This window comes from Musca domestica, unplaced genomic scaffold (assembly GCF_030504385.1).
Source record: "Musca domestica strain aabys unplaced genomic scaffold, Musca_domestica.polishedcontigs.V.1.1 26, whole genome shotgun sequence".
NCBI classification, from domain to species: domain Eukaryota; kingdom Metazoa; phylum Arthropoda; class Insecta; order Diptera; family Muscidae; genus Musca; species Musca domestica.
Window position 1 is genome coordinate 2878665 of NW_026712283.1, and position 25825 is coordinate 2904489.

The 25825-nt window shown below is 33.8% G+C and overlaps 1 protein-coding gene across 4 annotated transcripts in view; it reads right to left on the reverse strand.

Moving 5' to 3' along the window:
* LOC101891988 (cytoplasmic protein NCK1) overlaps positions 1-25825 on the reverse strand; it is a 68356-nt gene that overhangs the window by 7420 nt on the left and 35111 nt on the right. For 3 of the 4 annotated variants that reach the window (XM_059123975.1, XM_059123973.1, XM_059123972.1), the window contains 2 exons: positions 4503-5473; positions 1261-1465 (listed from right to left, as the gene is read on the reverse strand). In XM_059123975.1, coding sequence (XP_058979958.1) covers positions 1261-1465; positions 4503-4959 — 662 coding nt within the window. In that variant the 5' untranslated portion in view covers positions 4960-5473. The remainder of the gene's footprint in view (positions 1-1260; positions 1466-4502; positions 5474-25825) is intronic. The other variant, XM_059123974.1, reaches the window with a different exon arrangement.

The window sequence follows — 25825 nt, forward strand, 5'->3', positions numbered from 1 at the left end:
CAAAAGTATTTTTGATTTCTAAAAAAATAGTTACACGTTTGCAAAGTTTAATTCCAAATGAAAATGTTTATCAATTGATTACATTCATCTCAAATATGTCCCCAATATTCTCATTGACACTTTTTTGGGGCTGAGGTTAGCCTCACGATTTCGTCATTAATTTACTTTAAGTTTGAGCTTATGGGGTATGTGAGAGAGCGCAACAATGAGTGTATTTTTTTTTATCAATAATTTTTTTATTACTTTTTATTACAACAAATATTACGTAAACTACAATCAAAACAAACCAGCAATAACTGGGGGACAGACAGACAGACAGACAAATCAACATATCACAGAAAAACAATTTAAGGGGAGGCGGCATTTAAATGATATCTCTCTGTGTTGTCTGGGTACTTCTTTCACCACCATTATTGTGCCACGCGAGTTCATAACGAGACAAAAATAAAAAAGTACAAACGACCGAACAACTGAATCAAAAAAAAAAAAACATAAAAACATACGCTTCAAGAATGGTTAATAGCTATTATTATTATTATTCTAACGAAAAAAGAAGGATGAGGAGATAATTTAACGCTTCATAAGTATACGTTTTGTCGCTTTCGAAAGATTGAGAAAGACCCGGCAGGCAGCAGGCAGACAAACACGCACCGTCAGCAATAGGGGTACAACTAAAGTCTAAATGATGAACTTCTTCCAATTCAAAGTGTTACACACACAGTGGGGGGCTGTGCTGCTTGTCGAACATGAATTACTGAATGAATTGGGGTTGGGAGGAGAAGAGAGAGAACGCACTCTCATAACAAGGCAATAACAATATGTTTTGAAGGCTTCAATGGCAGCTGTGATAACAGCAACCCACAGAACGAGTGAATGGGCAGACGACAAACACTCAATTTAGAGGGAATTTAGAAAGAAAGAAAAGTATGTTTTTTTGTACAATTTAAGAAGAAAATACCATAAAATTTGCAAACTAAATTGTGTTATAAGAATAAATTTGGCGTAAAAAATATAACATAAACATACATACATTTATAACATAATATACAAAGCAAACATACATAATAATATTGTACAAAATATCTTCTACTTAATAAATAAATTAAACGAAGCAAAATAGGCCAAAGAGCTAAAGAAAGAAAGAAAGCATTTTTTTCGGGGATGAAAACAAGACTTGTCTTTGGTAAAAAAGAAAAAAACAAACATTGGATTAGTGATTATTCGATTGCGATTGCCATTATTGTCGATTGTACTACTCACCTATCGAACAGTGATGGTTTCTCCTTTTTCACATAATTACTGGGCACATATCCGGATAAGTTACGATTGTTCTGTACACGCCACCAGTGCTTGGTATCATCTAACAAAAGGTAACGTTCATTTTTCCGTAAATCCAATTCTTGTGCTCCCTGTGCTGCATAATCGTATTTGGCTACCACGTAGCAAACGTCTTCTTGTGATTTTCCTAGGGTGAGAGATTTTAGAAATTAAAAATTAGAAATTATTCTTAAGAAATTTGTTAATCTATAAAATACTAAAACAAAATATTTTATTTTCGGACTTGTAAAGGGCTTTAAATTCATAAGAGGAGATCTATAAAGAGGTCCTCAGTCTTTTATTCTCAGCACTGTAAAAGGGAGTTTTATCATAAGTCCTATAGGAAATTCATAAAGGACTTTATTATAAACGAGAGATCTTCGAACTATGGAGTATTTTAGGTCAACTACATAAGAGCAGACCTATTAAAAAGATCCTCCATCCGTGCCTACACACCATCTGTAAAAGGTATTATATTTTTAAAGACCTAGAAAACAATCGTATTTTTATATTTATTTTTGAAGGTCCTCTCAGGAGAGTTATATGCATGCCAAAGCTCTTAAAAGTTGTCTTTACATAATTTCCTCCAATATCTAAAAACAAATTGAGTGAAGTTAAAAAAAAATCTTTGACTCAACTAATCTGAATAATTTTAGGCGCATATTTGGTGCCAAATGAAAGAATTCTTGAAGGATATTATTAGGTAATAATGAGAGGACTTTTAAACGAAATTTTTTAAAAGTCAGTAGACCGATTTTAATGAAATATTTTATGGAGTTATCTGAATTCTAAAAAAGCGGATTTTTAAAGAATGTGTTTAGACAGAAATCTCATGGATTTTTTTGGCACTATCAGATTTCTAAACCAGTGGACTTTTAGGCACCAATGAGATTGGATTATGAGGTACTAATTGACTCGAGGAATATGTTTAGGCAATAATTAGTAAAGCTTTAGCAGTAAACCAATTTCAAATCCAGCGGAGTTTTAGAAACTGATTTTTGTCGCCAATGAGTACATTTCTTAAAGTATATTTTAAGGCGCCAATGAATTGTATAAGGAAGTAATCAATCGAATATTTTAAGGTTCTACTGAGCGGATATTTATAGATAATTTTAAGGCGTAACGGGAATTCTAAATTGGTGGATTTCTAGAAAACTATTTTAGGTGTCAATGAGCGGATCTTGAAATAATATTTTAGGCGTAATCTAATTTCTAAAATAGTGAATTTTTGTTCAGTGTTTTTGAAACCGATAATTTTAAGCACTATAAGATTAATTTCCAGGATATATTTGTAGGCAATAATGATTTTTTTGAGAATGTTAATGACTTCAATAACAGTTGACTCTTTCGAAGAATATTGCAAGGCGCCAATGGGTGGATTTTTATTGAATATTTTAAGTGATAAACTAAATGTGAAGAATATTGCAAGGCGCCAATGGTTGCCTTTTTATTAAATATTTTAGGGCATAAACTAAATTTGAAGAATATTTTTAGGCATAACCTAATTTATAAATTGGTATCATTCAGCGAATTTTTAGATAATGTTTTTATTTTATTTCGAAGAATATTTTAGAGACAAATGATGTTCAAATATTACTTCTAGGCGCTAACAATTGCCAATTATAAAAAATATTGACAAGGAATTCTAAGGAATATTTTTAGGAACTATTGAGGGGATTTCTTTGGATGCCTGAATTGTACACTTTTTTTTTCAAGCACCAATAAAGTCAAAACCCTTGGATTTTTTGAGAATAATTTTAGGGGCGATCCATACTCCAAATTCCTGACAATTTCAGAATACTCTAGGGCGACACGTCATTTCATAAACATATGAATTTTAAGCAATACCTTTAGGCGCCACAAAATTTGGATTTTAAATAACATTTTAAGGAACTGTCTAAAGTTTAAACTTTTGGATTGTCCAAAAAATATTTCTAGGGGGTCCCTAACTATAAATTTTGACATAATTGAGACATTGACTCCAAGCAGGTATAAATTAAACCTCTAATCAAAAGGCAAGGCAGCCGGAGTCTTGTATGACCAACTAGGAATGGCCTACGCCTACAAGTCGGATGGAAAGTGCAGTGTTTTTCAGGCAATGGTCTTTGCGATAATCAACAAAGCGGCAGAACTAATACAAATTAATTATAAATTAAAAAGATGGGCGCCGATATGTTAGAAGAAAACCAAGAGATCTTCTTATAGAAGACCAAGAGGTCTTCTCTTAGTAGACGAGAAGTTCTTCGTTTGGAAGACGAAAAGATCTTCTCATAGAGGACGAGAAGATCTTCTTTTAGAGGACGGGAAGGTCTTATCTTAGAAGAAAAGAAGGTCTCTCTGAATAGAAGACCACAAAGGGCTTCTTATGGAAAGCCAGAAAGGTCTTCTTACAGAAAACCGAAAAGGTCTACTCTAAGAAGGTGGGAAGGGCTTTTCCTAGAAGACAAGAAGTTTTTCTCTTAGAGGAGGAGAAGGTCTTCTCTTAGAGGACGAGAAGGTCTTTTCACAAAAGACACGAAGGTATTCTTATAGAAGACCAGGAAGGTCTTCTTATAGAACTCCAGAAAGGTCTTCTCAAAGAAGATGTGAAGGTGTTCTCATAGAAGACGTGAAGGTCTTCTCCTAGAAGACCAGAAGTCGAGAAAGTCTTCTAATAAAATACGGAAAGGTCTTCTTAGAAGGTATATTCTCGTAGAAGGCCAAGAGGTCTTTTCAAAGAAGGTTAGAAGGTCTCCTCATAAAAGACCATAAGGTCTTGTCATAGAAGACCAGATAAGTTTTCTCATAGAAGCCCAGAAAGGTCTTCTCATGGAAGTCCGAAAGGTCTTTTCATAGAAGTTCGAAAATTCTTCTTATAGAAGACAGGAAGTTCTTCTCTTAGAAGACGAGAAGGCCTTCTCTTAGTATAAGAGAAGGTCTTCTCATAGAAGTCCAGTAAGGTCTTCTCATAGAAGACGAAAAGAGTCTTCTTATGGAAGACACCTTTTATGCCACTGTCCTTCTCTATTAAGAGAAACAATACAAGCTATGGGGGAACCATTAAATACTCTAGTTTTTTTAAGAAGATCGTTGGGCGCCACTTTAAAGCTTATTAAGCTGATACCTTTATTTTAAATACTTATTATGTTCTGTCGAACATTTTTGGTAGAATTTTTAAAATAATACGGGGAAAAGTAAAATCTTACCGTGCTTCATGTTGCCCGCCATTGATTGTTGACCACCACAACTGGAATTGCCACTACTGCTGCCGGCACTATAATCGCCACTGTTCGACGGCACTTGACTAAATGTTACACTTTTGTGTTGGGCACTACACGATGAGGCAGTCGAGAGATTTCTCTGGTGCTGGGAGGGCGGTGGTAGTGGTGGCTGTTGCTGCTGCTGTTGTTGAGGATAGCGCGTTTGATGGGCCGGTGAAGCTGGCGTTGTTGGATATGATGCCTGTTGTTGCTGCTGCTGTTGATTGGGATAGTAGTGAGTTGATCCCGCTGTTGTTGGTTGTGTTTGAAAGTTTTGATGTGGCAGTGGCTGTGGTTGTTGGTGATGTTTTGGTTGTTGTTGTTGTTGATGTGTTGTTGTGTTTGTTTGTGTCAATAAGGGTTCGGGGACAGTACGTGTAAAACGTTGAGGGTATTCCAACATTCCAAGAACTCCTCTAAATTAAGATTTAGAGGAGAGCTGTGTAAAAGAAAATTGTTTGGGGTGGGTGGATTTGGATCGTTGAGCGGTATTTGTTGAGGTATATTGGTTTGGAATCCAAGATCCTCTGCCGCCGCCGTTGCTTCAGTGTGTTTGTGGCCAATTAATTCTTCTTCGCCTTTTGGTTCCAGTTTCCGGATGAATTTAGATGTTGAAATGGAAAAAAAGAGATACAAAAGAAAATTGTTGATTGGAAAAATTGGAGATGACTTTTCAATATTTCTTCTTTTTTTTCAAATTCTCCTGGCTGTAGGTCCTAAGGGGGATGGATGATGTTGATGGTGATGATGATAATGCCAAAATTTTGTTTGCCGTCTGATGCTAATGCCACGTTCTTGATGGAGGTATGGATGGGTGGTGGTGGTGTTGGTGTCGGTGGTGGCGTTCTCCTTCTAAGTGGAATCCAATTCTTTGTAATGATCGTCTAAAGACTGTGAAGGCCAATGTTTAAACATTTCTAATGTTAGCGCAAACCCAAATCAGCAAAAATCATAACGAATCAAGCAATTCAGTGGTGTGAAGCAAAACGGAAAAGAGATGAAAAGAAACGAAATAAAAGAAAAAGAAAACGAATTAAATAAAAGTTGTGAAAAAAAGCGTAAATCAAATTTAAATATGGCAAATTGAATTTATTTTGAAAATTAATTAAATAATTGGTGAAGTATTTAAAGTGAGAGATGATAAAATATGATGATGTTGATGATGATAAATTAACCCATTGGGGCATGCAATTTTTTTTTTTTTTTTTGCATTCCATGCCAAAAAGTCCTTGCCCCAATGGGTTGGGTGGGTTATTTATTTGAGTTCAGCACAAAATGGTTTGGAGAGCTATGAAAATACCCTGGATATGATAGAATAAATTTTCCAAAAAAAAAAAAAAAAAAAAAATTATTCTGCTGTAGATTTGTTGTACCCTTTTTTTGGTTGGTTGGAATCTTCGAACCATTTTGAGCCATATTGATTCGAAATGAAAGCCAGCAATGATGCCCCACTTTGCCATGCTAATTTTTATAACACAGAGAGTTGTCGTTTGTCTACCCGCCTCCTTTCCTTCCCTCCCCTCCCTACCCCTCAATATTACATTCATATGCATTTCACTGAAGCATTCATTTGTTCCAACAGCCAGTCATTCATTCGCTCGTTCACTCATTCACTTATTGGGTGTTGTTTTTTGAGAAGAAGAAAAAAAAAGGAGAAGAAAAAGTTGGAAAAAAATATATCTATCGCAAAGTGGGTTGAGCAAATATTACTTCTAGAACGCTCATCGTCATCATCATCGTCAGAGTTCAGCAGTTCATGTGTCGTCGAAGCATTGAGTTCATGTTTGTTTTTCGTATTCATTTTTACAAAAAAAAAAAGAAAAAAAATCCAACAGCATTGAGAATACAACAAAAAACATGCTGACTCCCTCCAGCGTGCAGCAACACCAACAACTTGAAAGTCAATAATGAATTGCAAAATCTGTTTGGAATCTTCTTTTTACACTTCACAGCGTTCGCATACGCTGCGCCAGAAATGTCAAACAAATCGTCATATAGACGAATGTAACATACGATATTACAAGCAGCGGGATATATACACACAAGAACATATGTTGTACATACATACATTAGAAGATATTAGCCTTGCCATATATGGCCAAAAGATTAGTAGTAAAAATGTTAGAGAGGACCTTTTTACAGAGGACCTTTAATAGTTTTCTTTCTTTCCAAAGGGGGTAATTTTATCTTAACTGATAGTGTTGGGCGCCACCTAATTTGAATTTTTAAAGAATATTTTTAGGCGCAATAAAAATTTTAACTCATGGATTTTAGAAGAATATTTATAGGCACAATCTGAAATTGTTAATTCCGGATTTTCAAAAGAATATTTTTAGCCGAAATCTGAAGTTTTCTTTCTTTCCAGGGGGGACTATTTTCTCTTAACTGATACTGTTGGGCGCCACTTAATTTGAATTTTTAAAGAATATTTTTAGGCGCAATATGAAATTTTAACTCATGGATTTTGGAAGAATATTTATAGGCACAATCTGAAATTGTTAATTCCGGATTTTCAAAAGAATATTTTGAGCCGAAATCTATAGTTTTCTTTCTTTCTAGAGGGAGCTATTTTCTCTTAAGTGATACTGTTGGGCGCCACTTAATTTGAATTTTTAAAGGATATTTTTAGGCGCAATATGAAAGGTTAACTCATCAATTTTAGAAGATTTGTAGCCACAATCAGAAGTTTTTATGCCCAATCTGAAATGTTTAAACACATTTTTTAAAGAATATTCTTGGGCACAATCGGAAGGCACAAACTTATGGATTTTTAAAGAATATTTGTTTGGCGCAAAACTGAAGTTCAAAAGAATATTTTAAAGCCCAATCTGAAATTTGAACTGCTGACGTTTGAAAAGAATATTTTATGACGCCAATTGATGTTAAAAGAATATATTTAGCCGAAATTTGACGCATAAGCTAGTGGATTTAGGAGAATAATTTAAGGCGTAATCTAAAGTTCCAATCTGAAATTTCAAATCCTGTGTTATAAAAGAATATATTAAAGCGCAATCTGAAGTTTAAATTCGTGATTTTACAGAATATAGTTAAGGGAAATCCGATAAATGGGCTCGTGGACTTTTGAAGAATCTTTTATGCCGCAATCTCAAGTTTAAAATAATATTTCTAAGCCCAATCTGAAGATTAAACACAAAAATTTTTCAAAACAAAAAAAAAAACAGTAAAAAGGCAGTCAGATCGGCTGGACCGAACTTTGAATACCCTCCACCTTTTGGAACGAATTTGGAAATTTTCAAAAAAAAAAAAAAAAAAAAATCCGTTAAAAAACCGTTAAAAAATCTTAAAGATACGGAATATAGCAGTTTTATTGGACTCTATACGAATACGTGGATCTGCATAGGCAACTTTTGTCATAAGCCATTATAATATTTAAATACGAAACGAAAAATTCGGGTTAATAATGTAGCTAAAATCATCAAAATACCGAATATACGGAGGTGTCGTTGTAAAGGGGCTATAAGAAGTCCTCAAAAAAAAAAAAAAAATAAATAAAAAAAAAAAACAAAAAAAAGCAGTATGCTCGGCCGAGCCGAACTTTGAATACCCTCCACCATTTGGAACGAATTAGGAAATTTTCAAAAAAAAAAAAATAAATAAATAAAATCCGTTAAAAAAATAAAATCTGTTAAAATCTTAAAAATACCGAATATAGCAGTTATATTGGAGTCTATACGAAGACCTGGACATAGGCAACTTTTGGTCATAAGCCTTTACAATATTCAAATACGAAACGAAAAAAAAAATCGGGTGAATAATGTAGCTACATTCTTCAAAATACCGAATATAGGGACTATACGTTATATCGGGGCTATATGAAGACCTAGACCTGCATACACATTTTTTTTGTCACAGGCTGTAGGTACCCAGTACGATTTCTAAATACGAAATTTGAAAAGATTCCGGTAAATAAAATCAAAATATTGAATCGGGGGAATTTCCTTAGAAAAATATTCCTTAAAGTGGCAACTCTGCGGAAGCGTGTGCAATTACGAAAACATGGAAATTAATTTGGTGGTATTGGCGATAAGAGCTGAAAAAATTGTAGTTTGGAAAATGGGTCAATAGACAGCGACACAAAGAATTCTCAAAGGTAAAGGAAATTCAAATGGATTTTGAGGTTAGTAAATTCAGTTGAATCGAAAATGTCGAACACATTTAAATTGAATGACGTTGGGCGCCACTATGAAGAATTTTTCAAAAAAATATAAAAACATGATTTAAAAGCTGACATGTTGAGAAGTATTTTTTTGGAGATTCGAGATTTTTTTACAATGTTTACATGTTTTCACTTTAAACAATATATTTCTACATGCAGAATGTCATGCATAGTGGGCGTGCCGAGTAAAATATCTTAAATAAATTATCATTTTCCACAATTTTATGAAAGTGTTTTAAAATAAAATTAATTTCTCGTCTCACACCAGCTCTTTAACAGTGTCTTAGTCAAAACACCTCAAGGCCCTGACATTAGATATTCAGATATGGGATGAAAATAGATTAGAATTATGGAAACGAAATTTTTAAGAAGAGATAATGCACCTGTGATGCTAGGATTTTAAAGAAGCTTATTCCAACAATTAAAAAAAATGTGGAAGAGGTTGGCCCCTCTTCCACTTTATTTAGATTTTTTTGCACTGTAAACTTTTAAAACTCCGAAATCCGGATTCGTAAAGGACTTTTTGTTCAAGAATCACAGAATTTTAAATATATGTTTAAAAGACCTTTCTGGCTAGATACCATGGATTTGTATAAAATATTTTGGGATTTTTTTTAAAAATATTCTTAAAGACAATTATAATTGCTTTTTTTAAATATTTTTTGCATGTGCCTATTATGGATTTTTTAAACATATTTTTAAGGACCTTTAGTCGTGGACTTTTTTATGAAGGAAATACTTAAGGACCTACAATTTTGGATTTTTTCTTTAAAAACTATATGTTAGATGTTAAAGAAATATTTTAGAAGGGCTTCGTTCTGGATTTTTTTAAATGCGAATTTTGGATTATTTTAATATTTTAAAGGACCTATTTTTTTAAATAATGTTCAAGGGCCTATAATCGTGGATTTTTAAAAATATATTTGTAAAAGTTCTAATTTTTAAAAAATATTTTTTGATTTGAAAAATGTTGGCATTTTATTTGGAATTCAATAGTCATTTTATCGCAAAATAGTCAGGCTTCACCTAATTATATTTTTATACCCTCCACCATAGTATGGGCTGTATATTAAGTTTCTCATTCCGTTTGTAACACCTCGAAATATACATTTTTGACCCCGTCCGTCTGTGGAAATCATTCTAGATTCCGAACGAAATAAAGAAGGTTGATAAAATTTTACTTAAATGTATGGTATGTCTGCAGGACTTTTGGTATTGAAAATCGGTCATGTAGGCCCCCATATAATGGTACCTCCCTTTTTTCGGTATTTTGGTGATTTAAGCGACATTATTCACCGGAAATGTTTCAAATTTGTTATTTGAAGTTCGCAATGGATACTACAGCCTATGACAGAAAATAGTCGTCTTCGTATAGCCCTCATATAACGGTACATCCCGATATTCGGTTTTAGCGACATTATTCACCAGAACTGCTTCAAATTTGGGATTTTGAAGTTCGTAATGGATACTACAACCTATGACAGAAAATTGTCTGTGGAGGTCCACGTTTTCGTATAGCCACCATAAAACGGTTCCCCCCGATGTTCGGTATTTAGGTGAAGTGATATTATTCACCGGAAATGTTTCAAATTTGTTATTTGAAGTTCGCAATGGATACTACAGCCTATGACAGAAAATAGTCTGTGCAGGTCCACGTCTTCGTATAGCCCCCATAAAACAGTTCCTCCCGATATTCGGTATTTTGATGATTTTAGCTACATTATTCACCGGAAATGTTTCAAATTTGTTATTTGAAGTCCGTAATGGATACTACAACCTATGACAGAAAATTGTCTGTGCTCGTCCACGTTTTCCTATAGCCACCATAAAACCGTTCCTCCCGATATTCGGTATTTTGGTGATTTAAGCGACATTATTCACCGGAAATATTTCAAATTTGTTATTTGAAGTTCGTCATGGATACTACAGCCTAGCCCCCATATAAAGATACCTCCTGATATTCGGCTCTTTGATGATTTTATCGACATTATTCATCGATTCTTTTTCAAGTTTCGCATTTGAATATTGTAATGGCTTATGACAAAAGTTTCCCATGCAGGTCCACACCGTCGTATTGGCCCCTTATATAACGGCTACATTCAGTAAGATTTTAACAGAATTTTTAACTGATTTTATTTTTTTGAAAATTGCCAAATTCTTTGCAAAATGTGGAGGGTATTCAAAGTTTGGCCCAGCCGAACTCACAGCTTTTTTACTTGTTTATATTTTTGAAGTACTCTAGTAGTAGATGTTTTAAACGCAAAGCTATTTAAAAAAAAATAAAGACCTTTAATCGTGAATTTTTGTATAATTTATTCAAGGATCAATAATCGTAGATTTTTGTAAAAATGCGTAGGGACCTATAATCGTTAACCTTTTTTGTAAAAAAGGTCTAAAATCGTGGCCTTTTTAAAATATTTTTAAAGTACTTTTGGTCGTGTATGTTTTAAACAGAAAATAAGGACCTATGATCGTGGATTTTTAAAAAAGGGGTTTTTCAAGGATTTATAATTTTAGACCTGTAAACATTTCAAATCGGGTATTTCTTTTTATTTTTTAAATGTTTGTAATTATTTTTTATGGATCAATAATGGAAGATTTTTCGAATCGTGGATTTTTTAAAATATTCTTGAAGTAGTTTCGTCGTGTATGTTTTTAACAAAAATTAAGGGTTTAAGGTCTCATAATCGAGGATTTTTTTATTTTTTTTCAAGGACCCATATTCGTGGATTTTTAAAAAAATATATTCCTTGTGTGGAAAGGCACTTTATACCTAAAATGCATAGGAATAGGAATCTTAACCGAAAATCTCAAAAAAATATGGAAAAGGATGAGACCTCCTCCTCCTGCTTAGGTTACTTTGCCATGCTAATTTTAAAAACTTGATACACGTGTCGTTTATTTCAGTTCTACTTTCATAATCTATTGGAGCTTTTCCTGCCATTTTGGAATAAAAAAAAATGTCGCACAGTTTTATTGTAAACAATTGAACTACATAAATTTTAATAATTCACGCACCAAATAAATGCGGATTTTCGCATACTGTCTTTTTGAAGATTTAGAGCATTATTAAAATAATTATATCTTTTAGCAAAGCGATTTTTTATTTGTCCATCTTTAGTCAAATAAAGAGACAGTCAGAGTCATTACTAACATCAAAGAGACTTTATGTTGTCATCGTCATCACCATCACATGGATGTACTCCAGATCTTTCCACTCACAGTCAGTGCAAATCATTTAATGATGTATAAAACTCTATGGCAGCAAACTACAGTCGAGTCTCTATAAATGGTGACAAAAAATAAAATATCGAAATGTAAACCAATATTTGGTATAATTGGGAGGTTTACACTGGGAATTGATCATTTCAATGAAATATTTTTAATATCACCCTATTTTGTGAAATTTTATAATATTTAGCTAATCTAATAATTCACAGACATTCATGTCATATTTTCCCTCCATTTTATCCAAATCGAAAATATTCGGAATGAACTGTATATATTTTTCAAGTGAAAGTCTTTTCTATTACTTTCAATGCATGTTCGGTATTATGGATGAGCGAACGCCGAATAGTGGCAGCAATAGTAGAATGACAGCATTTAGAGATTTATCTCCACCAAAATCCTCAGGCGGTTTGTTTACTTTTCTTCAAACGGCCAACCAACCAACCAACCAGCTATTAGCTATCATCAGCTGAACAAAAAACTTGACAATAAGCTTGTTGTGTGTGTGTGTTTTCTACAACAATATATTTAGATAACTGTTACTTTCGTTACGGTTTGGTAATTTCAATTTTCTTTCAGTTTTTCTTCAGCTTTCAGCAAAGGCTACTGTGCCGTTTTGTTATTAATGTTTGGCGTTAATTAGCATGTTATACAAGAAGCGAAAATTAACAAAAACATCTTTTGAGGAATTCTTTCAAGAGATCAGCTGTTTTGAATGTTTCTAAAATGAATGTGTTTTGTTTGAACTTTTAGTTATTTTATAAAGTCTTTTCTATAGATTTTTATAATCTAATGTTACATATCATGTGAAACCTCCACAAAATTCCTCATTGAAATAAGGGGGTTTTTGGACAACATTGGAAAGATCATTCCGGAACATTTGCTAAGAGCCTTTTTAGGCTTTTTTTTATAAAAACTTCAAACATCCCACTAAATTTTCAGACATTCAAGGTTTTATATATTATTCAAGTTTTTTCCATTTTTCGGAAAGAATATTAGAAAAAAATTATCTTTTACACCGAAAAAGTCTTAAAAATCGTTCTTTTTGAAGTTTAGCAAGGAGGATATTTATAAAACCATTGCACAATGGACCTACATCCATTTTTTCTGTCCGAAAATAAGTCAGCATCGTCATATGTAAATCCCAGAAACCAATAGTTACTTCAATATCAAACTTCAGAATTCCATATCTATCCGAACACCCAACGGCACATTTTTAAGCATTTAGTACGCATATCCAAAACAATCAATATCTCTTTCCATACGAGACACTCACAGCGATCCAAAGTTTTTACCATTTTTCAAACATTTGTATATTTCAACATTTGTGTCATTTAGTACTTTTCGTACAATTACATGTACATATTTCCAAAACCAATTTCATACCTCAATTCCGGATTCCAATAGGGAGTTCAATATCAAATTTGAAGATTACAGCCTTATCCTTCAACCTATACCAAATTTAGTATCATTTAATACTTTTCGTACAAATATGGTACGCATTTCTAAACCACCTCAAAATCTCGGATACAGACACCTTCAGTAATCCAAATATACAATTTCAGAATTGTATCTCTATCCCTTCACCGAATACCAACTTTAGTACCATTTAGTACTTTTCGTGCAATTATAGTACACACTTCCGAAACCATCTTCATATCTCAATTCCGGATACCAACAGGTACCTCAGTATCAAATTTGAAGATTCTAGCTCTATTCCTTCACTCAGTACAATATTAAATACTATTTAGTACTAGTATTTTCGTACAATTATAGTACATATTTTTAAAACCTTACAAAGTTCCAAACCTCCATTGATCCTCAAATCCTCAAACTTGAGGAGGCCCCATCCTTTTACCCAATACCAAATTCAGTACCATTAAGAACTTTTTATACGAATACAGGACGCATTTCTAAACCTCCACCAAATCTCAAACACAGATACTCACAGTAATTATTATCTCCATCCCTTCACTCAATACCAATTTAGTACAAATTAGTACTTTTTGTACAATTATAGTACACACTTCTGAAACCATCTTCATATCTCAATACCAGATACCAACAGGGACCTCAGTATAAAATTTTAGGATTCCAGCTCTATCCTCTCACCTAATACCAAATTTAGTACCATTTAGAACACATTTCTAAATCTCCTTCAAATCTCAAAAACAGATAACATTAGTAATCATCAATTCCATTTCCAATAATTGATTCTCATTATAAATTTCAAGATTTTACCACTATCGGTTCACATAATTCCAGATGGTACCATATATAGTACTATTTAGTACTTTTCGTGCACTTGAACTACACATTTTCAGAACAAACTTAAATTCCCAATCCAATACGCTAACTTGTGATCCTAATGCAAAATTTCAGATTTCATGCAATATCAGTACAATTTAGTACCTTTCGTATACTTGCTCAAAAAAATTTCAACCCCAACTCTTTATCTTAAACCTACGCACCAGTTGCAACCCCAAAATGGTATTAAATTTGGTACAATATTTAGTACTTTTTGAACAATTGTAGTACACATTTCCAAAACCACCCCCATAATCAAGCTCATTTTCAATTATTGATTCTAATATAAATTTTATGATTATACTATTATAATTCCAAATGGTACCAAATTTAGTGTATTTTAATACTTTTGGTACAGGTATGCTAGATTTTCGTAAAACCTTTAAGTTTGTCTAACCTAAACAATATCAAAGTCTATCACTTCAAATTTCACATTTCCAGCTCTATCCCTTTCCCAAATACCAAAGTTAATACTATTTAGTACATTTCAACTTTTTTAGTACATATTCCTAATTCTCCAGCCATGCGTCAACCAAATCCCACAAAAGGTGATTCTAATTCCAAAATTTAGACGTTCGACTCAGTCCCTTACCCAAATACCAAATTAAGTACCATTTAGTACGTATTTCCGAAACATAAATTTTGTACCAAATTAAATTTTTATGTCAAAGATTTTAGTTGTATCCTTTCGCAAAATACTAAAAGGTGCGAAAAGTGATTTTTAGTACTTTTAGTACACTTCTAGTCCGAATTAAAAAAAAAAAACAGCTTTACCTCATTCCTACCCACCAACATTGGACCACATGCAAAATTTCAAAATTCTAGCTTCAGACTCATTTTTACTCGTTTATTATTACTTTCCCAAAAATGTGGTCGAAATTCTGCAAAATCACAGCTCCAACGAGATTTCTAAGTAGTTCCTGATGATAAACCTCCCTCATAAACTGTAAAATTCCGAATTCCCCATAAGGCGAAGGAACCAAACGCGTTGATTAACATTTCAAATGTTAAAATATGAATGTCAGGACTGGTAACCGTGTTTTTTTATTCCGGGATATTCAAAAAAGGACACTTAATCGAGGATTTAAACAAAAAAATACACCATTAATTTTTTTAATAACTAATTATTTTTTGGCCTGCTGGTAATACAGATCATATTTCAGGGCTGCTGGTAGTTTTTTCATAAGTTGTAGTGCTTTCGGTTAGCATATTTTGCTGGGATCTGGGTGGATGTCCAAAATTGCTAGAAACTTAAATTAAATTGATTTCCCACACACGAAATTTCACTATGACCTCCTTGAGGAGAAGAAACAAAAAACAAACTTTTACTCTTTTGCGAAACGTTGATTTAATAGAAACTTCAAAACAAAGAATGGTTTTAATCAAATTTTCAACCTTAGATTATATTTTAATTAGGCTAAAAAAATAACCTAATTACGGTGTTTTTGTTCCGATTTTTTTTTTTTAGAAAATCTCTTGGCCTATTGAAAAGCAAACCCATAACAACTCCGTTAAGTCTATAGAACGTCATTATTTTCTATACGTTTTTTTTTTTTTATTCGAGAAACCTGCTTTTGGGGGAATCTAGTTTTGTTGTTTTATTTCTGTTGAAATTCTTTTGTGCCACTGAAGAAGTGATGATAAAAACAAAAGTTGAGAGAAAAAAATGTAAACAAAGAAAATGAAATTCTTTCACGTTAATTTTTTTACAAGTTTTTTGGGTAGTATATTTACAAAAGAGTAGTAAAATAAATGACAGACTGGCCAATCAAGGCCCAGAAAAACGGCTGAAACTAGAATCTTGAAATTTTGCATGAGGGCCAGTCCCACTTAGTGTATAGGGCCAGTCTTAGGCTGGGTTTTCGAAGTTCACACTAAAAGGGTGCGAAAAGTACTAAAAATTGAATACTTTAAATAAAAGAAATGAGCTAGAATTCTGAAATTTAAAACGCGAGTTACTGATGGAGTACAGAATAGATGTACCAAAGGGTTTTCGGAAATTCGAATTTAAATTTTACAAAAAGTTCTAAAATGTTACCATTTGGTATTATGTGAAAGGATAAAGCTAAAATTTTTTGGAACGAAAGAAGTTGGTTTTGGAAATGTATAATAATAAGTGAGCGAAATGTACTAAATGGTACTAAAATTGAAACAGAACGGAATGAGCTAGAATCCTGACATTTGGAATGAGGGTCACTGATGGACTGCAGAAAATTCGAACATTAAAGTTCTAAAATAATACTAAACTTGTAAATGGTACCAATTGATATTATTTGAAAGGCTACAGCTAAAAACTGAAATTTGGTATGAGAATCAAGGTTGGAAAATGAGATTGATATTTGGTTTGGGGATTTTGAAAATGTGTGCTAAATGTGCGAACTGTACTAAATAGTACTTAATTTGTAAGAGTTTGGTTTAGGGTGAACATATGAAGCTGACATTTTTTATTGTGGCTCCTGTTGGTGGTAGGTTTCTGATAAAGAGATAATTTTGGAAATGGGTACTACAAGTGCTAAGTACTAAATAGTACTATATTTGGTACAATTCGGTATTGTGTGAACAGATAGTGATTTAAATCTAAAATTTGGTATTAGGGTCGCTTTACATGTTTAGCCTGGACATATGGGGGAGGTTTCGAAAATGTGTACTATAATTGTACGAAACGTGCTGAATTGTACTATATTTGATATTGGATGAAGGGATAGAGATAAAATTCTGAAATTTTATATTTAGGTAACTGATGGTATCTGTGTTTAAGATTTGGCGATGATTGTACGAAAATTACTAAATGGTACCAAATTTGGTATTGAGTGAAAGGATAGGGCTGGAATCTTCAAATTTAATGTTAATTCACTGTGGGTATTTGGAATTGGGATATGGTTTTAGAAATGTGTACTATAATTGTACGAAAATTACTTAATGGCTCCAAATTTGGTATTGAGTGAAAGGATAGGGCTGGAATCTTCAAATTTAATGTTAATTCACTGTTGGTGTCGGGAATTGAGATATGAAGGTGGTTTTGGAAATATGTGCTATAATTGTACGAAAAGTACTAAATAGTACTATATTTGGTATTGGGTGAAGGAATAGAGCTAAAGTCCTGATATAGACGTCACCGTTGATGTCTGTGATTAACACATGGAGATGGTTTCGAATATGGGTACTATAATTGTACGAAAAGTACTAAGTGGTTCTAAATTGGGTATTGGGTGAAGGGATAGAGTTGAAATCCCGAAATTTGATATTGAGATTACTCTTGGTATCTGAAATTGAGATACGGAGGTGGTTTTGGAAATACTACTAAATTTGGTGATAAGAGAAATTAAAGAGCCGAAATCTTAAATTTATATTAAGATCACTGTTGGTATCGGAGGTTGAGATTTGGAGATTGTTTTTATGTGGATACTATAATTGTTCGAAAAGTACAAAATAGTACTAAATTTCAAATTTAATGTTAAATTATCTGTTGGTATCGGGAATTGAGATATGGAGGTGGTTTGAGAAATGTGTACTATAATTGTACGAAAACTACAAAATAGTACTAAATTTGGTATTGGGTAAATGAATAGAGCTGGAGTCCTGATATAGATGCCACAGTTGGTGCCTGTGGTTAGGATATGAGGGTGGTTTCGAAAATGAGTACTATAATTGTACGAAAAGTAGTGAATGTTACTTAATGTTGTATTGGATGAAGGGAAAGAGCTGGAATCCTCAACTTTGATATTGAAATTTATATTGGTATCTGAAATTGAGATATGGAAGTGGTTTTGGAAATGTGTACTATAATAGTACGAAAGGTACTAAATGCTACTTTATTTGGTAATAAGAGAAATTAAAGAGCTGAAATCTTGAAATTTTTATTAAGGTTACTATTAATATCGGAGGTTGAGATGTGGAGATTGTTTTGATTGGATGCGTACTATAATTGTTAAAAAAAAGTTCTGAATGCTACTAAATTGTATGAAAAGTACTAAATAGTACTAAATTTGGCATTGGATAAAGGGATATGGTTGAAATCCTCAAATTTGATGTTGAGGTCTCTGTGTTGGTATTTGGAGATATGGAGATGATTTTCACCATGTGTACTATAATTGTATTAAGTGGTTCTAAATTGGGTATTGGGTGAGGGGATAGAACGTAAATCCTGAAATTTTAAATTGAATTTTCTGTTGGTATTTGAAGTTAAAACATGGAGGCAGTTTTGGAAATGCGTCCGAAAAGTACTAAATGGTACTAAATTTGGTGTGGGGTAAAAGAAATCCTGAAATTTGATATAGATGTCATTGTTGGTGCCTGTGGTAGAGAAATATGTCTTTCCGTAACTAATTTCAATATTTCACCCATATATATTCACCCAAAACTGTATTGCACCCTATCTAGTACAGGTCTTACACTTAGAACGCATTTCCAAACCCACCTCCGTAAATAATAAGTCAATAAAACTAGCTAAAAAGTATCAGTAAGTTTTGCCGGCTGATGTATACCCTCAGCCACTGTTCGTTTATTTGGATATATTTTGACTTGCGTTATGATTATTCAGACTGTTGACCCTTTATGGGAGGGGGGTCCAAAGGAGTGGGCCGATGTTGTCAATTTTGTATCTGTCCTAAGTCTCAAATAAATTTTCCACATTTGGACTATTATCGACTACTTTATATACCTTAGCATGAGAAATGTAGTAGTTTTTGGAAAATGAAGAAAATTAAGTGCTTGAAATATATGAAGGAAATATTGGAAGTGGACCGATATCTATCATCTTCACACCAGAACTTTTGAAGGTACCAGAAGGAGTGGATCGATACATTCCATCTTCATGGATAGAGAAGCGGATATATATTTAGTAAATTATAAGAAATATAATTATTTAAAGTGTTGACCCTTTGTGGGGGGGGGGGTCGGTTGTTGTTTACCAGAAGGAATGGACCAACATATTCCATATTCACAACAGATTTTGGATTGATAAAAATATTGTGATAAACATTTTGATATTTGAAGAGAATCGGATATATATTTTGCAAATTATAAGAAATATAATTATTCAGAAATTTGACCCTTTGTGAGTACCATATTCCATATTTACACCAGATTTTGGGTTACTAAAAATATTGATGTGTGAAAATTGAAGAGAATCGGATGCTTACTTCGCATTTTATAACAGTTATAATTATTCCAAATTTTGCCCCTTTGTCTGGGAGGTCTATGTTGGAGTGGACCGATATTTTCCATTTTCGGACCTGACATAAAACTACTAAAAATATTGTGATTTGCAAAGTTTGCACAAAATAACATCATCCTCTTTTATTCTGTGAAGAAAATAATTTTCTGTGAAAATTTTGATCTTTTTTTGGAGGAGGAGTGGACCGATATTGCCCATCTCCGAACTCGATTTGAGTTTGACAATATTATTACGATGTACCAAGTTAGGACCAAATCGGATACTCCCCTCAAGAGTTAGACAGACAGACGGACATCGGACATCGGACAGGACATCGCTAGCTCGTCTCTAAAGAGACTGTTATTTTGACTAGACACATTTGACCGACCGTATAAAATAATATATACCCTCTCCAGTCATATGGCTGAGGGTATAAAAATTGGGGTAGATTTTATTGCAATATTTTTGTTTATGATATTGATACGAATCCCTCCAATCTGGAGTTACATCCATTTTTGGCCTTCTGAAATTTCCCAAGCCCAACATTTTCACCTTATATCACACTGTGGAAAAATATTGGATCTGAACCAAGCTAGACTAAAAAGTGACAAGACTACATTAAATTGTTAATATAAAACCATCGTCTTTCGTCCTGCTGATTAGGCCTAGCCAGATATTGTCAAGAAGTCCCCCCAATTGCCTTAATTACCCACCGAAGAGTTAAAAACTGAATCCGGACAATCTCCAAGCAAAAGAATACTACAAGTAAAAGTTAAGTTATAACCTTATTATCTTGATGTTTTCCTCTCCTCATCGCTGTAAGTCACAAAAATAATAAAAAAAAACAAAACGCTTCTCATTCAGCAGCGTCGAATCACTGTTTTGAATGAACGACGTTACACCTCATTTTACTGGTCTAAAAACATGTTGTAATTGGCTCAAAATGTTATGGCCCAGCCGTAATAAACAAAAAAAAAAAAAAAAACAAACACCACGATGGAGGCAGGACTGGCAAAGCAAAAGGTTGTTGGGGAAATGGAGGTGGCAGATGGTAGCAACCATGACACACATTTCTTTGGAACAGATTTAATTTTTTTTTTTTGTGAATCTTTTTTTTCCAACGTAACGGCTTTTCGTTACGCTGCCAGCAACAACGACGTCAGCTTAAATCTTGAAGTGGAAGTAGTGGCTTGTTATAGTAATTTCCTTACACTCCACACAAAGTCAAAACGTTTTGGGTTCTTTGTGTGTGTGTGTATGTATGGATGTGAATATGTAAATTTTATGTTAACATGATGTTATAGATATGTATTTTGTTTTTTGGGGTTTTCACAGAATTTTCCACAATAAGTGCTCTCTATGGAAATTAGTTCCCAAAATTATGCTGAGAGCAAGCTCAAGTTAATGTTGATGATGATGACCTCCTTTAAGTATTTTTTTCATTTAAATGTTAATTAAAACTTTGGTCAAAAAGCAAAACAAAAAAAAAAAAACTTTGCAAACTCATCAACCAAAATTTAATATAGAATCGGTAAGGAATGTAGCAATGCCCGACTATATAATAGCCTACACCACTATCAGAAAGATAGACTTAATATAACAAGTAAACACGTTAAAAAGTCTCAGTCGTCTATACCCTCTATACCCTCAGCCAATGTTCGATTTTTTAAATATATTTTGACTTTTGTTATGATTATTCAAATGGTTGACCCTCTATGGAGTAGGTTCCGAAGGAATGGTCCAATATTGTCCATTTCATATAGGACCTAAATAAATATAATATAAATATTGCGACGTGCCAGGTTAGGGCTATATTGGTTACTTCCTTCAATTTATATGAGATATGTGATAATTTTTAGAAAATGTTAAAATTGTTAAAACGTGCTTGAGGTACCAGATATAGGCGACCCAATTATTCACTTTTCATACTTCATCTAATACAAATAAAACCAGTAAAGAATGTACTAAAGTCGGGCGGGACCGACTTTATGATACCCTACACCACTTTGCTAATTAAGTAGAGCTCCGCATAACAATTAAAAGTTTTTATGGGAGAATTCAATCATACACGCTATGATTATAATTATTATTTAAAGTTCAAAGGACTAAATATGCCGAAGCATTGTATCTTTTAAATTCGGACTTGTATCGCCCATTTGGGGCACAATTAATTTGAAATCGGATAAAAATAAATATGGGAGCTATATCCAAATTTTGCAAAGATATTTCTGAGCTGTATTTGATATATTTCCCTGAATATCGTTGATACGGAGTGCATATTACGGCTGTGGGTAACAAATATGACAAATCGGATGAACAGTATATATGGGAGCTATAGCTATATCTGAACAAATTTTCAGCAAATTTGACATACTTCTAGACTCAATTCTGTCGTATGTGGTAGATTCCGTCCCATTTGGACAAATATTTGGTGCACAATATAAGGTAAATCGGACGAAGTTATATATGGGAGCTATATCCAAATCGGAACCGATCTCGACAAAATTTAGCAAATGTAATTCAGTGCTGTATTTGATATATCTTCCCAAATATTGTTGTTACAGAGTGCATATTACGGCTGCGGAGGACAAAAATAACAAATCGGATGAACAATATATATGGGAGCTAAGCTATATCTGAACCGATTTCGATCAAATTTTGCATACTTATTTTCAGGCCTAATTTGGTTGTATGTGCAAAATTCCATACTATTCGGGCTGATATTACACGTTTGGAGCACAATAAAAGGCAAATCGGACGAAGATATATATGGGAGCTATATCTAAATTTTGACCAATTATCTCCAATTTTAATAATGTTCGTCCTTGGGCCAAACAAATGATTTGTACAAAATTTCATCTGGATAGAGCAATAATTGCGAATTGTACTTTGTTTACAAAAATACATGGACAGACGGACAGGCGGACGGACGGACATGCATAAATCGACTCAGAATGTGATTCTATGCAGATCATCAAAAGGAACTATGGGTCTATCTCGTTTCCTTTTGCCTGTTACAAACAAATGCACAAAGACATAATACCCTGACCACCTTGTGGTGTAGGGTATAAATATTGGTTTGGGCAGTATTACAAAAATATCGAACATTTATATCCAATTTTATGCGAAATCATAAAGCCCATATTCATCTTAGGTTTCTGGTTATGAGAAATAAATATATTTAAAATTGTGACCCTTTGTGGGTGAGGTACAAAAAGGGGTTGTTTGTGTGAACTTTGAAGAGAGTTTTCAATATCTCGAACCCTACAGGGTGAGATAAAAAAACTGCAACAAAGTCAAACGCCATATTTTTTTTTTTTTTTGAATAAAAGCAAAAAATGTCGGAAATATCATCAAATTTTATAATAAGTTTAAATTTTTTGGAATTGGTTACCATTGGCACCAATTATTGCCTTCAACCGGCCAATGAAACCGTCACACGCTGCCCGAATGTTGCTCTACGGTATTTTGGTCCACTCCCTGCGAAGCGCTTGCTTGAGGCTATCGACACTTTGGTATTTTTAGTGCCAACCTTGCTTTCCAAAAAACATAGACACAATAGTCCAACGGATTGGTATCCTGAGATTTTGGTGGCTATTGTGGGCTGGAAATGAAGCGAAGAACCTCATTTTGTATCCATTCTTAAGTTACGCGTCCTAATTCCTGTTGGAATGTCCAAGGTTTGCGTGCCCAAGACTTTAACACATCCTCCATATTTTCTCCACAATATTCGGCATTTATTCTGATGACACGGTCGATTAATACGAGCGCAGAGCGACCATCGGCTGTTATGGCAGCCCACACCATCACCATGGCCGGCGCTTGAGTTCTGGTGGCCATGCGAAGGTGCACATTTTCAGCTGACCTCTTTGGCAAGTAAAAACGATAATTTTGTTTGTTTACAAACTGCTGGACAACGAATGTTTTATCATCGGAGAAAACCAAATTAGGTAGTTCACCACTTTCGGCCAAGCGAAGCAACTCTTTAGCTCTTTTGAGTCTATTTTTTTCCTGTTGCGGTGTAAGTTCTTGCACTTTTTGGAATTTCAATGGCTTTACCCCGAGCTCATTTTCAATATTTGCCGAATGGAATATTGTGATATGTTCAGCTCACAAGCCATTTTTGGGCCACTGCAAAGCGGGTTTCGATCAAGTCGCTTCTTTACTTTTCGTCGAACCATTTCTGCTTATGTTGCTGTTGCTGTAAGATCGTTGGTATGAGACACAAAAGATTTATTCACATTTAAATGGTTGTCCAGCCAAATATAAAGAAATCACACCATCACGCTTGAATTCCATTACGAATAACTTATTTTCTGGAAAATTCTCACCAAAATGCTTCTGTACACGTGCAAACAATATAATGAGCTGTCACTGGAATAATTTTTACAGCTGTCGGACAAGAGGCTTAGAAATGATAGCAGTCTGAAGTTGGTTGCAGTTTTTTTCATCTCACCCTCTATACCCTCTCTAGCCACATAGCTAAGGGTATAAAAACTACTGCAAAAATATCATTTAACTTTCTTGACAGCCGTATCCCACCCCCATATTAGCATGTTATCATTCTATTAAAAAATTAATGAAAATTATCTTTGTTTTTAACGACAATTTATTGTCCAAATTAAAGGGAAGCTCATTTTCTATGCTAATGAAATGGCGACAACGTCTCCCTTAGGGATTGGCCAAGTGCTATTCTCACAAGTCCCCACCATTATCACACACCCACCCAAACATCAGGTTAAAAACACCCACCCACGCCAGGTTAACAACAAACGTAACAGAAGCTAAAAACATTTAATCCTTAAGGTATGTAAAAGATAAGTACACCCGGTCCCCAACCCTCCCCCCATTGACTGACTCATTTACTTAAAATGGCAACGGTGAACTTGTTATGTTATGTTTAAAAAGTCAAAAGAAAATAACAAGACAATTTTGTTACTTCTTAGGGTAAAGAATGATTTCCTTTTCTTTTGTCCTCTTTGCTATGAAATTCAGCCTCACTGTCCCCCATGTAAGCACTTAAAGGGAAAAAGTCAACCTTTTATGTCTTCTTTTTTGGAAAATGAAAAAAGTTGAAGTGCTTTGCCTTAATGGTAAAAATATTATTATTTTTTTTTTTTTTTGGCAAGTGTTTGTGGTCATAAAGTGTCATTTTTTACTTGGAAGGAGCTAAACAATTACAGTATATTCTCAGTTTACCAAAAATGCCTCTAAAGGATTTCAAACGAGGCCTTTCAACAATTTTCTACACATAAACAACATTTTACAGACATTTTATAGGTCCCCTGAAGACAGAAAACCTACATAGGCATTTACGAACCCTTTTCAAAATTTCTGTAAAAAGTCTGTTCCGTTAAGGTCGTCTATAGATAGGACATATTTTAACGGTATATTTCATACAACACACTCTATATCGTCCTCTATGAAAGGAATGCTTCCTAAAGGCCATATGAAGAAAGCAGAACTTCTAAAGTTCTTCAATGGGTAAAAGACTTTTAAACGCTCTTGATTAAAGAGACAACCTTCAAAAGGAACAGAGAAGATCCCGTATAGGAGTTTAGTACAGAGGAGACCTATTTAAGCTAGAAACAGGTCATTATGCAAGTCTTTAATTAATTAAAAATATATTAAAGGTCTTCTAAGAGTAGATGAACTTCTAAGGATATTCTGTGGATAGAAGACCTTCTGTGAGGGAAGACCTTCCGTAGGTCTACTATAGATATAATATTCCCGAACTACTTTATGGTATACGACTCTATAGGTATACGACTTTCTTACGGTATTTTATAACTAGCAAACATTCAAAAGGTGTTTCTATTTCTGGAAGACCATCTCAAGACCTTCTATAGACAAAAGACCCTCTAATAATTTTCGACAGAAGAAACACCTGCTAAAGCCCCTTCATGGAAGGAATATCTATTGAATGTCTTTTGAGAATAGAAGTACTTCTAAGGTATTCCGTAGGTCTACTATTGATATTTCATTCTGGAGAAGTCCTCTATAGATATAATATTCCCGAGCTACTTTATGGTATACGACTCTATAGGTATACGACTTTCTTGCGGTCTTTTATAACTAGCAAACATTCAAAAGGTCTTTCTATTTCTGGAAGACCTTCTATAGGCAGAAGACCCTCTAATAATTTTCGGCAGAGGAAACACCTGCTGAAGGCCCTCCATGGAAGGAATATCTATTGAATATCTTCTAAGAATAAAAGTACTTCTAAGGTATTCCGTAGATCTACTATGGAAATTACATTCTGGAGAAAACCGTCCTCTATAGATATAAGACTTTCATACGGTCTTCAAATTAGAATACGCCCTAATTACCTTTCTATTTCTGGAGGACCATCTCAAGACCTATAGAGAGAAAAGCCGCTAACGGTTTTTTCACAGAGGAACA